The 14,756-nt window shown below is 48.5% G+C and overlaps 1 protein-coding gene across 1 annotated transcript in view; it reads left to right on the top strand.

Moving 5' to 3' along the window:
* The window catches only part of LOC119387805 (uncharacterized), a 71,865-nt gene extending 57,841 nt beyond the window's left edge, over positions 1-14,024 (top strand). The window contains 6 exon segments of the mRNA XM_037655317.2: positions 538-701; positions 703-770; positions 4,179-4,562; positions 5,786-6,056; positions 8,178-8,384; positions 8,825-14,024. Coding sequence (XP_037511245.1) covers positions 538-701; positions 703-770; positions 4,179-4,562; positions 5,786-6,056; positions 8,178-8,384; positions 8,825-9,112 — 1,382 coding nt within the window. The 3' untranslated portion in view covers positions 9,113-14,024.
* Positions 14,025-14,756: the final 732 nt, after the last annotated feature.

Raw genomic sequence — 14,756 nt, 5'->3', positions numbered from 1 at the left:
GGGTGACGCTTATCGAGGGAGTACGTGCGCGTCGATTTCCGGCAAGCAGATGACAAGCTCAGGAGAAGCATTAGCAGAGCAAGAGATTATAAGTAGAACGCTGGGCTTTGGTAGCTGTTGTGAAATACGCTGTCTGATAAACTCACTATACGAGAACGTTTAGTGAAAATTGTTTAATGGCCGCGTGAAGTCTAGTAGAGATATGCATATATGGTTGATCACCATAGCAGATTTGCGTGAAGCCTGCCACCAAAAGTTTTCCAGTGTCCCAAACAGGCCACCGCCACAGCGCGGAAAGAAGTCTATAACCATCGCCGACGTCAGATCAATTGCCGCGTTGTTCGTGTCTTGTACCTCAATAAAACTTGGGTTGGGCCTAGTTGGTGCATAATTTTTAACCAGGAGGGACCACAAAGAAGATATGAGACCACGCTAGAAAGAAGAGACAAGCAGCGCCTGTGCATGTCTCACTTCTTCTTTGTGGTCCGTTCTGGTTTGCGCTGAAGTCTTCACCTTAAAACGTGTTCCATACCGCAGGCCCGGAGGGACCCGGAGTCGGGCTTCCGGGCGAGGCTCGTCCGCGTTGCCTCAAGTCGCGCCGAGAGCGGTCGCTGCGCTCGCACACGAGTGGCGGCGGGGGTTCGAGCGCCTTCTCGTCGGTCTCTCAACGCCTGAGCAGGGACGACTCTGCCAGCTCGGCCGGGTTTCGTGCTCGACTACCGGAGCGACGACGATGACTACATCGCCTCCTCGCTGAGCAAGCACGAAAGGTAACCAAAACGGTGTCATTGCCGTGACGCATGACGACTCGCGCTATCCGACACTGCGTGGGACCCACGTAACTTCTTTTAGGGGCGAAGCTCCTTAAAGCGGCACCCGTTCGTCCCCGTCGTAGTACGTAACCAGTCTTAACGCTAGTACCAGATCTTGACCTCCAAGGTGGTGCCGGTGGGAGATTTCTCCTGTGCGTTGTTGAACAATTAAATAAAAGCCGAATTCTTCTGTCTCTCATTCCCCATTAGCAGCCATTGGCATGTTCCAGTAGGAAACGTTAGTAGAAGTGTAAGTGTTAGCTAAAAAGCCGACTTCTTCTGTCTCTCATTCCCATTAGCAGCCATTGTTTACCTCCAAGGTAGTGCCTGGTGAGATTTCTGCTGTGCCTGATTAAACAATAAAAATTTTGTTCAAAACGCCGTTGATTGATGAAATAAACCAACGAAAGACGCCAGATGTTTTCTAAAAGCAAAACGAAAAGACGCCAGATGTTTCTAAAGCAAAACGAAAAGACGCCAGCTGCTTAACGAAAGACGCCAGATGTTTTCTAAAGCAATGGTTTTCTAAACAATGAAAATTCACAGCGTACATGTAAAATTAAAGTGAGCTGCAAGTCGTCATAACTCTCATCGAACCTTTAATATAAACGCGCCCGATCTCACGTCGGTGATGATGTACTGGGCAGAATTCACGGAAGATTCACGGTTTACCGATGAACCTCCGCAGCTTCGCCCACTCATCATCATTCACTCCGTGGATATGCTGTGATTTTTGTCAAGTTGTGAAACCGCCTTAATTTTACTTCAAGGTCAGTGGAGGTAAATGTACATTTGTCCTGTACACCATCATAGCCTTCCCCATTCTGCGCTATACAGTGAAACCTCGGTGATACGAATCTCACAGGACCACCAAAAATAATCGTATCATCCGAAATTCGTATCACCAGAAAGCATGGAAAATTAGCATGCGATAAAAGAAAGCTGGCGTACATTTTCATTTATTGTTTTTCAGAGCCGCAGCAACGTCAGGAAAAACCCTGAATGATTGACAGTTAAGTTTTTAGGTGTCGGCAATCATACAAGCACTCGTAAATATACGGCCCGTACGCGCGTATTTAATTAATCAACCAGGTGCGTTGTGAACCACGACAGCAGTAGCTCCTTCCAAATTTATGCTTTTACAGCGAAAGCTGTTATGAGATCATTTCACCGGCCGTTTTTGGCGCCGTAGTTGTCCGCCGCCGCCGCCGCTGCCGCCGCCGCCGCCGCCGCCGCCGCCGGTGTCCGTAACCAGTATCGCTCGAAATAAGAAAAAAAACGAAATAAGAAAAAAACTCCAGGATGGAACGAGGTTCGAACCCGGGCCCTCTGCGTGGGAGCCCAGTATTCAACCTCTGAGCCATTCCGGTGCTTGGAACTGCTATGCAAAAAGGTCCTATACAGACTTCATGTCGGGAAGGAACCACCTTAGCATATGCAATATAGCGTGGTAGAGAGTAAAATAAGCACCAAGTGTCGCGCATCGCGTCGCACAACGCGAATTCTGTAACCAGGCGTCACACAATGCTAATTGCGCAATGAGTAGGTTGTTGAATGCTTCCAACCCATTACAAAGGACTCTGCCATAATTCTTCATCGTCGTCAGGCACAGCATCAACAAAGTGCGCATAATGCCTTACATGCGTTTAGCAGGTACCACGGCTCTTCGTAGAATGACGAAAAATGGCCCAGTGCCAGCTGCCCTACTTCTCAAACATTACAATGATTTATAGCGTAGTGGGTTTCTCGCAAGTGCACTTGTAAGTGGTGCCAAGGAAGCACATAACGCGCATGATCCATTTCCTCGGGTCTCAGATAAATTACAGTGATTTAGAGCGTAGTGCGTTTCTCTGCAAGTGCACTTGTATTGGTTGCCAAGGAAGCCCATAAGCGGATGTTTCCATTTCCTCGGGTCTCAGTAAAATTACAATGATTTAGAGCGTAGTGGGTCCTCGCAAGTGCACTTGTATTGGTTGCCAATGAAGCCATCAGGGCATGATCCATTTCTCGGGGTCTCAGTAAAATTACAATGATTTAGAGCGTAGGTGGGTTCCTCGCAAGTGCATTTGTATTGGTTGCCAAAGATCTCATAAGCGCATGATCCATTTACTTGGGGTGTCAGTAAAGTTCTTCACCCCACCCTGTCTCTCTCCCACGGCAACGTATGTTATACAGCATGACGGGAGAGGGAAATAGCAACCGGGCGTCACCCACTGCAAAATTACATAACTGCTGGGCCGTTTTAAAGATTAAGTTAAAGATTAAAGATTTAAGATAAAGCTGATGCCATAATTCTTCATCGTCATCAGTCGCCGCGTCAACAAAGTGCACATAATGACTTCCAGACGTGCGGCTGGTGCCTCGCTGCTCCGCAGAATGACGAATAATGGCTTAGTAGGTGCTTCGCAACTTCACAAAAATTGTGATTTATTGCGTAGTGGGTACCTTTCTAGTGTACTTGTATTGTAGCCCCAAGTGAGCTAGCTTACAACGGGCTCTAGAAACGCCGCTCTTCCAGCTTTCGCTGTGACTGTGCTGCGGTTTCAGCGCAGGCCTGGCGTTTTTTTTTTGCATGACAGTGGAGTACTGCAGCGAAAGCAACGAAAGAAGCGCTTTGATGCGGTGGATTAAGGCCACAAAATTGCAGAACCACGGTCATGTGTTATGATTTTGTTATCGCGGGTGTTCGGGATGTTCTTTGGGTCAACATGCGCGACCTCAACGGTCGCGCATGTTGACGTTGTGAGGCTTGACTCCTTCACCAAGACCGTCATCGCCTTCTTTCGGTCCTCGTCCACCTTTCATGGGATGTCTGACGCACGAGGCAGGTACGTGTAAACACAGTACAACGACAGCAGCCCGCGTCGACGCGTTAGAAAAAAAAGTATGGCGCTAATGTCCTCTGTAATCTAAACGCGAAGGCACGCGGAGGCACATAAAAGCCTCAAAGATTCGCGCACAAAATCTTGGAGGCCGTGACGAGTCTCTGAAGGTTTATCCTGACCGCAAGAAAAGTGTTTTTCTTACACCGTGATTCTGACGATTTGGCGGTGCGGCGCGCATGCCCACGTTTCCGTTCCCGCGCTCGCACGTGCTTGAAGCGTCTTCCGCGACAGCGCGGACAGCACCTCCTCGTACCTGGGCGGTAGCGTACGTTCGTATCAAACGTCGCTGGGTGAAAATCGGTTCGCAACAACCGTACTTCATTATATGCAGGCCAATGGGCCTTGGCCGGGACCAACGAAAAATTCGTATCACCCCGAAATTCGTATCAGCTGTGATCGCATCACCGAGGTTTCACTGTATTCCCTTTTCTTTCCCGTGTCATCTCTCCATTGCTTTTCCTTCCGTGTGTTATACTGGCAGGTACGAGGACTTCCGGCGTCGAATCCGCCGTCGAGGCCGGCGGCTTGCACGTCGACTGAGCCGCAGCCTGCGCGCCAGCTACTCGAGCGGCAGCAGCGACATGGACGACATCGACGAGGACCCCGAGCTGGGCTTCTCTCGGTCCCAGGCTCCCGTGTGCTCCGTGCGCGCGGCCAACTCGGAGCCCACGCTGCACGTCCTGCTGCCGACCAAGGGCTCGGCGCGCGAGCTGCCGGCGCTGTCCATCGCCTCCGAGCTGGTCATGACGTCTTCGCCCGGGCGGCGACAGACGCTGGTCATGACCACGGGTCAGGGCATGCCCAAGGCGTACTCCTTCGATGGCGTCAATCCGAACCTGCCAGTTCCTTTCAAGGCCAAGTTCAGGTACAGTTGTCACGTGTGCTAAGAACCCGTGAGCTCGGCGATTCACTGGCTGATAAACGCTCTATCATTTGGCGTCAATGGCATAGCTGCTAAGCAAACTAGCCCAATTGTTTTCTCTATAGCACCCAACAGTTAGCAGCGACGTGGACGTCTCAGAACCCAGAATAGAATTTGATGACACCCACGCACAGAACGACACGGGGCTCCAAAAACCAGGAAGGCCTGGGGGGTTGCGACGCATGGCAGAAGCGAGGCGCAGCAAATGCACGAATGTGAAGCGAGTGTGGGAAGCATAGGCGACGTTCCACGCACTACGTATACATAATATAAAAGACGACCCCCGTTAGCTGAAGCGTGCACATCGATTATGCAGCCGGGCGTTCAAGCTGAACGTTAATTCTGCATCACGAAGTGGCAGTCAACGATGATGACATTCAGCAGACTATGCGCAAGCTCTCGCATACTATACGCGCGCTAAAAAACCAAAAAAAAAACTGTATTCTTGAGTAACTCGGACATCGCTTACGTAAGTCGGCTCTGTCCCTGGCTGGACCGTACGTATTGCCGCCAGCAATAATGTGTCCAGCAGCTGTAGCGAACAGTGTGAAATAAATAGCTAGCATGCCGTTGGTGTATACCGTGCAAGATACGCTGACATTTCACGGGGCTTGTGATCGCACAAACGTAGAAACAAAACATACATATAATGCAAGCGGTAGTTGTCGCCTAGCATCTAATGTCATGCCAAGCGATCCCTTAGGCTGAAATCTCCAGCTTATTAAAATCAGCATCTCTCTTTCGCAACACTTGCCATTCGTATATATACTTACGTCATGCAAGTTTGCGCGCGTTCGCAGCAATAGGGCCTGTCCGCCGCGGTGGTGGTTACGGTGCTCGGCTGCTGACCGGAAAGTCGCGGGTTCGATCCCGGTCGCAGCAGTCGCATTGTGATGGAGGTGCAATGCTAGGGACCCGTGTATTGTGCGTTGTCAGAGCACGTTAAAGAATACTAGATGGTCGAGATTTCCGGAGCCCCCAAAACGGTGGCCCGCATTATCATATCGTGGCTATGGCACGTAAAACCCCACATACTATTTAAGCGCGGTAGTCGTGCACTGCGTCGCCACTCGCCTCGTCAGAGTGTATTCAAGTTAAAGTCGCGCTACACGACCCTCGTGGTTTCAGAGCGCGCGCCGTAATAGCTCTGGATGGTCTTCCAACAGGTGCAAGAAGCGGTTCGCGGAAGTGAGCCACGCGGATTCCTGCGCAGTCGGTCTGACGCGGCAGGACACCGAGTTCATCAAGGCGCACTCTTTCCGGCCGGTGTCGCCCGATCTCTCGGCCGGCACTTCCGAAGAGGAGGACAACGTGGACAGCGCACCCGGCGAGCAAGAGGAAGAAGAGCCGCAAGACTTCGACACGGCCAGCGGCGACAGCGAAGACAGGAGGCGCGAAAGCTTCGTGTCCGTCGAGGAAGAACCTCCGAAGGATTCGGTGAGCGAACACCCCGGCCGTCCTGTACTTATTCCGTCATTCCAGAGCATTGGCGCCCAACAGATATCGGTCCCTATTATAACCTTTGCGTTCTTTTGACAGCGAAGCGCTGTTTGAGATGTCGATAACTTGTGCTCCGTCGTAAAAAATTATCGTCATCATGAACCGGCACGCACTCTCTTCATTCTCTTTACAGTGAAGATGTTTCAGCTATCGGTAACTTGTGCTCCGTCGTGCAAAACTTCTCAGGTGGGCATGCGCCACAGGAATCGGGCAAGCCCCACTGCCGTGTACAGCAGGTGCGAGTGTCAAACGAAAACGAACACGTGAAAAAAAGAGAGAGAAAGACATAGATAGAAAATTGAGAGAAAGAAAGATAGAAAGAGAAAATATAAAGACAAGTAAAGCGAATAAAGACAGAAAAACATACACAGGGAGAGAAAGAGCGAAAAACAGAGGGAGACAGCTAAAGAAACAGATGTAGAAAGAAAGAGGAAGCGATAAATAGAGAAAAGGAGAGAAAAAGGAAGGGAATAAAGAGAAATAAATAGTGAGAAAGAAAACGAAGAAAGAAAGAGAAAAATAGATAAGCGATAAACAAGAATGCCACCCCAGTTTCACTCTTCCTTCAGGCTTGGCACCAATACTGCGAAGCTGCCGTAATTTTTTTTTTTTTATACTCACATTGCGTTTTTCAGTTCGCGAGCCGGTTTTCTGGCTCCGGGGGCCCCAGGCGCTTCGGTACCTCTGTATTAATGCTCTCTATTACCCGCCCGTCCATCTTGGTTGCTACGCAGCGCTGACAAAGTAGCTGACAAAGCCGCTATTACTTCTTTTTTCCCTTTCCCTCTACTTTATGCAAAAGGTAGTAAACCAGCAGAAACATCTCTTTCGGTTAAATCCCCTGTCTTTCCCTCATCTCTCTCTCTCGCACACAGACAATGTTGTCAGAACAAAGGTCGAATATACCGCGGTCACTCTTGTATTCGGGGCTAGGATCGAAAAAAAAAAATATAGCGACTATATTTTCTTTTCTGTCGCAATGCGGAACAGCTGCCCGGAGCTCCTGATCCGAGACTACGGAAAGCCCTCGTTGCCTGGGCCTAAAGGGTCGCTCCTCGTGAGGGGCCATCCTAGTGCGTGGGTCCACCAGACATGTAAAGTTTTTATGCAGACCATGCGACTGCATCGGTTTATTGAGGCATTCTTAACATCGTCGTCCTCTTCTTCTTCCTTGGCCCCTCCTTGCTGGCGTTAGCGATGTGGATCGCTACACACTCCCGGCCTGCTGTCATTCCCCTTGCGCTGGTAATATGGTACCACGTTTCCTACGGACGCCTCTTCCGTCCTTCCATTTGGTCCAGTATAATACAATGTCTTCAGAAGTCCTTGTTGCTTAGCAGTTTTAACAACTAAGTACGGACCAGTGAATGGAACTTTTGAGTCCAACCCTTTCCTAACCAATATCATAGACCCGGGATCTATATCTGGCATCTTTGTGCTATGGCGACGGTCAAAATTCTTCTTCATGGTACTTCTGTATTTCTTTTGCTGTAGTTGGCTCTTTGGGTGTTCCGTCAAAGCAATCCTGCCAACTAAGCCCAGCTCTTCGTCAGCTGGTAACCAAGGAACCGTACCAAAGGCGGCAAAATGTGGGCTGCACCCGATGCCAGCAGTGTAGGACCTGTTATGATGATACACTGCCGCCTCCAAAGCGCTCTTCCAGCCTCCCTTGAATTCCGGGTATAACTTGAGGTACATTTTCAGGTCTCTTATCAAGCGTTCGGCGAGAGAGTTAGCCTCAGGATGATAAGGTGCTGGATATCGAAGCGTAATATTTCTTTCATTGGCCCAATTGCGCAACTTTTCACTTCTAAACGCTGGTCCATTGTCCGCAACAATGATCTTGGTGTTCTTGAAGATTTCTCTCTCTAAAAGTGCTAGTGTGTAGCGATCCACATCGCTAACGCCAGCAAGGAGGGGCCAAGGAAGAAGAAGAGGACGACGATGTTAAGAATGCCTCAATAAACCGATGCAGTCGCATGGTCTGCATAAAAACTTTACAAGACAGTATACCTGAGCGCAATTCTAATAAAGTTGTTTTCCACCACCTTTCTGCAGGAGGAACCTCATCCGCCGCCATCGTCTTTTCCGATGCGCTTGTCGACGTCTGGCTTGCGGCCCGTGGCAACGTGCCGGTGGGCGCGCGACTGCGTCGACCCGTCGGGAGACGCGCAGCTCGAGGCACTCGTCCAATGGATCGCCGCCAGCGTCGCAGGGGTGCCCGGCCTGGTCATCTACACCGGCGGGCAGCCCAGTCTCGAACAGGTATATGGCGCCGCCACAAGTATATACTTCCTCGTGCGAACATGCCGGACTATCAGTCGGCCTAATGTAACGTGTTGTGTGGGCGTACAACAACGCAGCACAGTTCACGATAATGTCGCTGCACGCTTATTGTTTAAGCAATGGGACCGCGACAACGGGACACGGGCGAAAAAACAAAGCAAAGCAACAGCTTCGCCGCAAAATGATGATGAACTGTGGCATAGTTGGTACCTCGCAACTGTATAATTGCTGTAGGTGCCATAAGTGAGTTTCCAATGGGCTCTGAGGGGGCCGCTCCTCCAGCTTACGCTTCGACTGTGCCGCGTGTTTCGCACAGGCCTGTAGTTCTCGATTGTTCTTGTTCCGTTAACTTCTACCTAATTCTAGTCTAACTCACTCGTTCATTCATGTACTCATGCGTTCCTTCGCGCCTCTCGCAGCTGTCCCAAGTGAGCTTCAAGGTGGAGGAGCGCCACTGGACGGTGGGCGACCTGGCATGCGAGACATTGCGCTTCTGCCGTAATCGAATGGCGTTGCACGAAGGCCGCAACAGGTCCAGCATTCATCCCGGCACCACGCTATTCTCCCAACTATTAGGACAGAATGCGACCGCAGCCACAACAGTGCCGAATCAAGCGACTGCCGGAAAGAGCAGCTTCAGATCCAGCCAGACTTGCGGCGACGGTGGCGGTAGGGGCGTGTTCCAGACCCACGACTCGCTGGAGTGAACGAAAGAACGAACTTTCAGCAACGAAGGACCTGATAGCGCCGTGCCACCAGCATGCTTTCGAACTCCTGTCTTTTTCTCTTGTGACGTATACAAACGCTGTGACGTGTGTGCAGCGATTTCAGTACGGACTCAACACGCATTTCTCATGCGTGCGGCCTATCTCGTTCGAAGGGAATCTCGTTTAAAGATCTTTCGGTGTGTTTCTAGAAGAAAGTGATGTTTCGTTCGTATGTACGTGGTTCGTTTTGCCGGAGGGGAGAGGCCAAACGAACAAGTATTCTTACGGTACAGTCAAGCGTTTTGTTTGCCCATGTCCGCTGTTTGCTTTAAGTTAGTGTTCCATAAGCTTCCATATCTCGTTGAGCTCTTGATGATTCAGCCCAGCGCCGCGCGAAATACGTGATTAGTACAAATTGTGAGAACACCAACCCTGTAATTTCGGTCAGTCTTTATACCCATGGTTTCACATAGGCGACGTACAGCCGAGAGCACAGACTATTACCTTTTCTTGAGTAATTCGCGATACTCAAGGGCGTATAGTAAAGCGATATGTCGAGCAATCGTGCTTCATCCGAAAGTGACATTGTTTCACGCAGAAAGCGATGCAGAAAAAAAAATTAGCCGTTTAACGTTTGCTCATATAGCTAGTCGGTAAATGCATAGTTCGTATGTATAACAGCGCACGCGTAACAAGAAACCATGAAGACGCGGGACAGAATGCTGAAGACACCGCACTCTGCCCTGTGTCCTCTTCATTCTTGTTGCACCTATGGTGCTCTTTACATATGAGCTATAGTCGCTTGTTTACTTCTCTTATAGTGAAACGCCTGATCAGCCTTCGTGGAGCTTTGGCGCCGTATTCTAGAAGTGGTATAATTATGCAGACGCAGAGCTTTTATCTCTGCGTCCGGCGATGGTAGCGGTAGCACTTTAATGTGTACACTGAAATCGAAGCAAACAGCAGGGACCGGAATGCTGCGAGTGTTACAAAGCCTCGTGGTCTGTCTCCTGTGGCGGACGTTCCGTGAGCTTGCAGAAGTTCATAACTGATAGCCAGGGAGCACTACACGAGACTCGATCGTTATACAGTTTTGGTCGCGTTTTCGGCCACGGCTTCAGTAGAGCGCCAGTGTTGCGTTGACTTTTGTCGCATAGGGGAACATCATTCTTGCGATCCTCGTGTACCTGGTTCGAGTGCGGACGCTCCTTAATTGAACCGACGGACAAAACCACCAGCTCCCGCGGCTTCCGGTCCAGTGTCGAAAATAATGTGTGAAGCTATACTTGCACTGCTATGAAATGCACTCCGAAGGCGCACGTGATCATGAGTGGTGATGTGTCATTGAAGGTCATAAGACGCATGACGTGGACGGAGTTTAACGATAGCTTAATGAAAGACTTATAGGCTAGCGAAACGATGATGAAAACATATATGGAAATGTGTATAATAAGCCTGCAGGGTACCAGATGGCCGTCTCTGTTAGAAACCTAGTGTTGTTTTTTCTCTTTGCTCCCTTCTCAGCGCGGGCTCTCCTCGTGTTCACCTCCCAATGCACACCCGCCCTTATACCACGTGATTATCGTGACGATGACGATTAGCGGTGTTTAACAGCGCTTCAGTTTTGGAAATCTCGTGGCGCGATGGTATTGGTGAAACCACGAAGTGTACAAAGTAAAGGACAGTGGTACGTCCTACGTAAGGTTGCCGCTATACCTTAGAATACTCAAGTGTGTCTTCGTAGATGTATAATTACCACATCCACGTAATTCCTCTCTTACCTGATTGCTTTATTTCGGTGGCACGTACGCTCCTGTTAGGTACCCATCTATACCTACATCGTATCTTTCGATAACAAAAGCTCAGGACCTTGTATTCACACCCCTTAACTGTATAGAATGGCAGTTGTTCCTGCATCTGTTATCTCCTCCATGCACGAAAAAAGGAAAGAAAAATCGAAAATGCTCAAGCTTACACATAAAATTCTAGGCACGCCAACGTACAGGCGATAGTTCTTTTTTTTTTTTTTTCGCTTTTCGAATTGTCGAGACTGCAGTAACGTTTAAAATACATTTGTGTGCACTTTAGGCCATGCAGCTGCGAGTCTGCAGCAGATCTCACAGCCTCCTGTTTTACCACCTACGGCGTTTTTCCGGGGAAATGCGCTCAACGTGAAATTCCGCTTCGCGACATAAAGCAGGTACCGGTTTTTGTAGCATCCACAGATATTATAACATTATCTGGAGCAGGGTCGTTTTCTTTGACGCAGGACCATAATCGCATCTAGTTAAAGCCCAGATAACACTCCCCCGGTATAGTTTTCAAGGTGCATTGTAAATATATACTCCGAGGGATGTTATCATTGTATATGCTTTTCGTATTGCGTAACATTAAGTGCTAACACACTTCACTTCCGGCGACCTGAAATGAAAGAATATTGGCGGATATTTTTGGACACGTATGTAATATCTGAAGTATACACACATTTAGTGTACTTGCCTTTTCGTGCATCTAAGTATCGATACGCTTTTCTAGCACAATTGCACTTGTTGTATACGGGGCATTACACTACCCAACATACACGAACAGATGATGTATTCAAGCCTTTATTGCGATCATTGCGGCCTTACGCTTAGTCAGTCGCCTCTTGTAAGGATAACTTGGAAAATTGTATCGCATTTCGCGCTCAGTTTTGCAACATTATTTGTGGCGCTATAACACCAGCTTTTTGTCACGGTTATCCTTTGATTTCGGCTTTCGCGCCTTGCACGACGATTTCATCGTTATGTTAATGATGTGCCAAATGCCAAGAAGCTGTCACGTACCTGTCCTGCGACTTCAGTGCTATCAGCTCAGTCAACCATTCAGGCACGCCCGCGACGCGGATGGACTTGTATATCGTGATGGTATATTGTCTCTCTATACTCTTCTGCCGTTGAATGTCAGTCTATTATGTATACACCAAACGCAGAAGGTTCGCGGTGACCAACAAGCAGGTCCATCGGCGTTCATAAAAGGGTGCGTGCCAACTGTGAATGCTTTGGTCACTGTGTATTATTTACCAGGCATTCTTTCTTTTTCTAAGGCTAAGATGAGTGAACGCTGTGTGACATGTCTGTAGGCATGACAAGCGCATCAACGACGGGCTGTATATATGACGCGAATGCGCAGAAGCGAGTTTCCGAATTCCTCATTATCTGGGAAATCAACGAAGCTGCACTGAACGCACACTGAGAGTACAGAGTAATTTCATTCAGAAAGGAGCCCCCTCGTTTTCTTGCCAAGACCCGTTGACAAGACGAACCAAGCTGGAGACAACAATAACATTTAAAAGTGAAGCGTTTGCTGGTAGCAACTGCATGCGGAGCGTAAACTGCGGACTAAACAACGGTAGCGCAAACTTCTGAGAAGCTACGAGTGTAGAGACGACGTCTTTGACTTGTCATTCTTTAATTCTTATAAAGGTGTAATTTATAGCTTGGTACCCCAGATATTTCACTTTAAATAACTGCTGCAAGATGTGACGTCACCGCTATCGCATAGTACTTCGAAATTGTGTGCCTAAATCAAAATGCATTAAAGCTTGAGATGCTCGAATCACGCCAGTGCGCCCTAAAATGATCTTGGTGGACTTTCAACACTGACCATGACTGTTACACCACTGGCTCTTTTGGAAGTAGCTTGAGGGATGTATTTCATCAACTGTGTATCAGCCAATGTTGTCTGCGTACAGTATTACAGATATCTTTAGTCGGCGCACGATGCCATGAAGTTTGACCGAAGACGGGCGCTAGAATGGAACGCCCCTTTTCAACAATACTCGTGACGGCTGCCAGTAGTGTACGCCATGTTACTTAGTTACTGGGAAGCAGGAGCCGGCTTTTGATCGACAAACCCGAGACTAAACTGCTTGGTTCCGGGTGCATTGCTGCGCAAGGTCATCCTGAGCAACCAGGCTCAGCTCATACACACAGGACAATTGAAGATGGAACACACGTTCCCTGAGTACATTGGTCTGCAAACTAGATGGAGGAGTTATGGAATGGTACAGACTCATTCATTACTATGGTGAGAAGAATCTTAATACGCACATGCGAACATGCGGTTGTACAAATCAACACTTGTTAAATTTCCACAAGAACCGGGGGATGTGGCACGTGGTACCTGTGAAGCAGTATTACGCCAGCCCTTAGCGCATTCAAGTGCGCTACAGTTATTTTGCCTCAAAATATATCGAGGCCCATCCATTGCGCGCATCTGGAAATATTGTAACTATAGGCATGAACTGGCTTGATTGGTACGTCCTGTCTTGTGTGTGTTTGAGCTGAGCACAAATCGAATTGTCATAATTTGCCATTCTAGTTATATGTATCGAATATGAAAGTTTAGTTCTGTGCAGTTTACAAGGATTACGTTACTACCTGTTTCTATGTGTTACGCCGAAAGAAAGCATCCGTTGACTAGAGCTCAATTCGTAATTCCGATGCGGTTACACCATGGCATCCGCATAAAAAGAATGTAGCGACTTCCACGAACCTTCACGTTTGGATACGCCTGAATTGAGGATATCAGTATGTGTCACCTAATTAAAACTCATCGAGTGCCTTATGCTTTGCGGTCTGCGAAAACAAGAGTGTACATAATACCAGTGTTTGGCGGCAGGGACATCGCTGCGAAAGCTGTAGCTCGCTGCATTGTGTTGCTTTGCGCACTGCGTGTACATATATACTTATTTTTGTGCAGGGTCGATGGTTTCATCACCATCATACAGCGAAAAGGTCAATGATCATCATTTTCTTGTAGCGTTTCGATTTGAGCAATGTTAAAATGGTGTTTACGTGCCAGAGTGTACGGTATATACATTTCTGTCTTCGTCAGTTTATTGAAACAATAAAGCTGTTCCAAGCAAGAATTCAGTATACGCAGTCATTTGATTAGCGAATGCTCTATGCAGCGGCAAGTTTCCCCACCGAAAGCACCAACAGCGCAAAGATGCCGCCGTCAAAAACTCGGCTGGTTGACACCGTATGCGATGCCACTAGCATACCTCACTATCATACGACTGACACCGTATGCTAATTAATGCAACGCGATTACAGCGCTATATATATGGTGCCCTATCACTTGTTTCTTAAAGCGCATGAATGTCGTGCCGTGATCACCCGTAAATTACTATGGCGAAAGCCTTAAGCGCCTCAACAGACCCTGGGTTGAAAAACGTGGCGTGCGGTACAAAAGATCACGTGACCTTATAATAAAGGTAAAACAAATAATATCGGGTTCCGAGCCGGAGTTGAACGCAGGTAGCCTGCATGGCAGTCAAGTATTCTACCACAGAGCCACGGCACTGCTTGAAACCGCTTTCGAAAAAGACCCTGTACAATCGTCACGTCGGGCAAGGAGTCACGCTAACAGATGTACCACATACTCGTAATGTTACGTGGCAGCAGCATAGAATCGCACCCGGCGTCACTCTATGTTAATTGTGTAATGAATGGGTAAGTGAAAGCTGCCTTCCCATTACAAAGGGCTGAGATATAATCACCCGCAGCATCAACAAAGTGTCTTACGTGTCCTCTCAAGCTCCAATGATGATGATGATAGCATAGCTACTCCGGGTGGCTTCCGACTTCGAGTCGTCTTA

Source organism: Rhipicephalus sanguineus, chromosome 3 (assembly GCF_013339695.2).
Source record: "Rhipicephalus sanguineus isolate Rsan-2018 chromosome 3, BIME_Rsan_1.4, whole genome shotgun sequence".
Taxonomy (NCBI): domain Eukaryota; kingdom Metazoa; phylum Arthropoda; class Arachnida; order Ixodida; family Ixodidae; genus Rhipicephalus; species Rhipicephalus sanguineus.
This window is presented reverse-complemented; position numbering and strand designations above follow the sequence as displayed.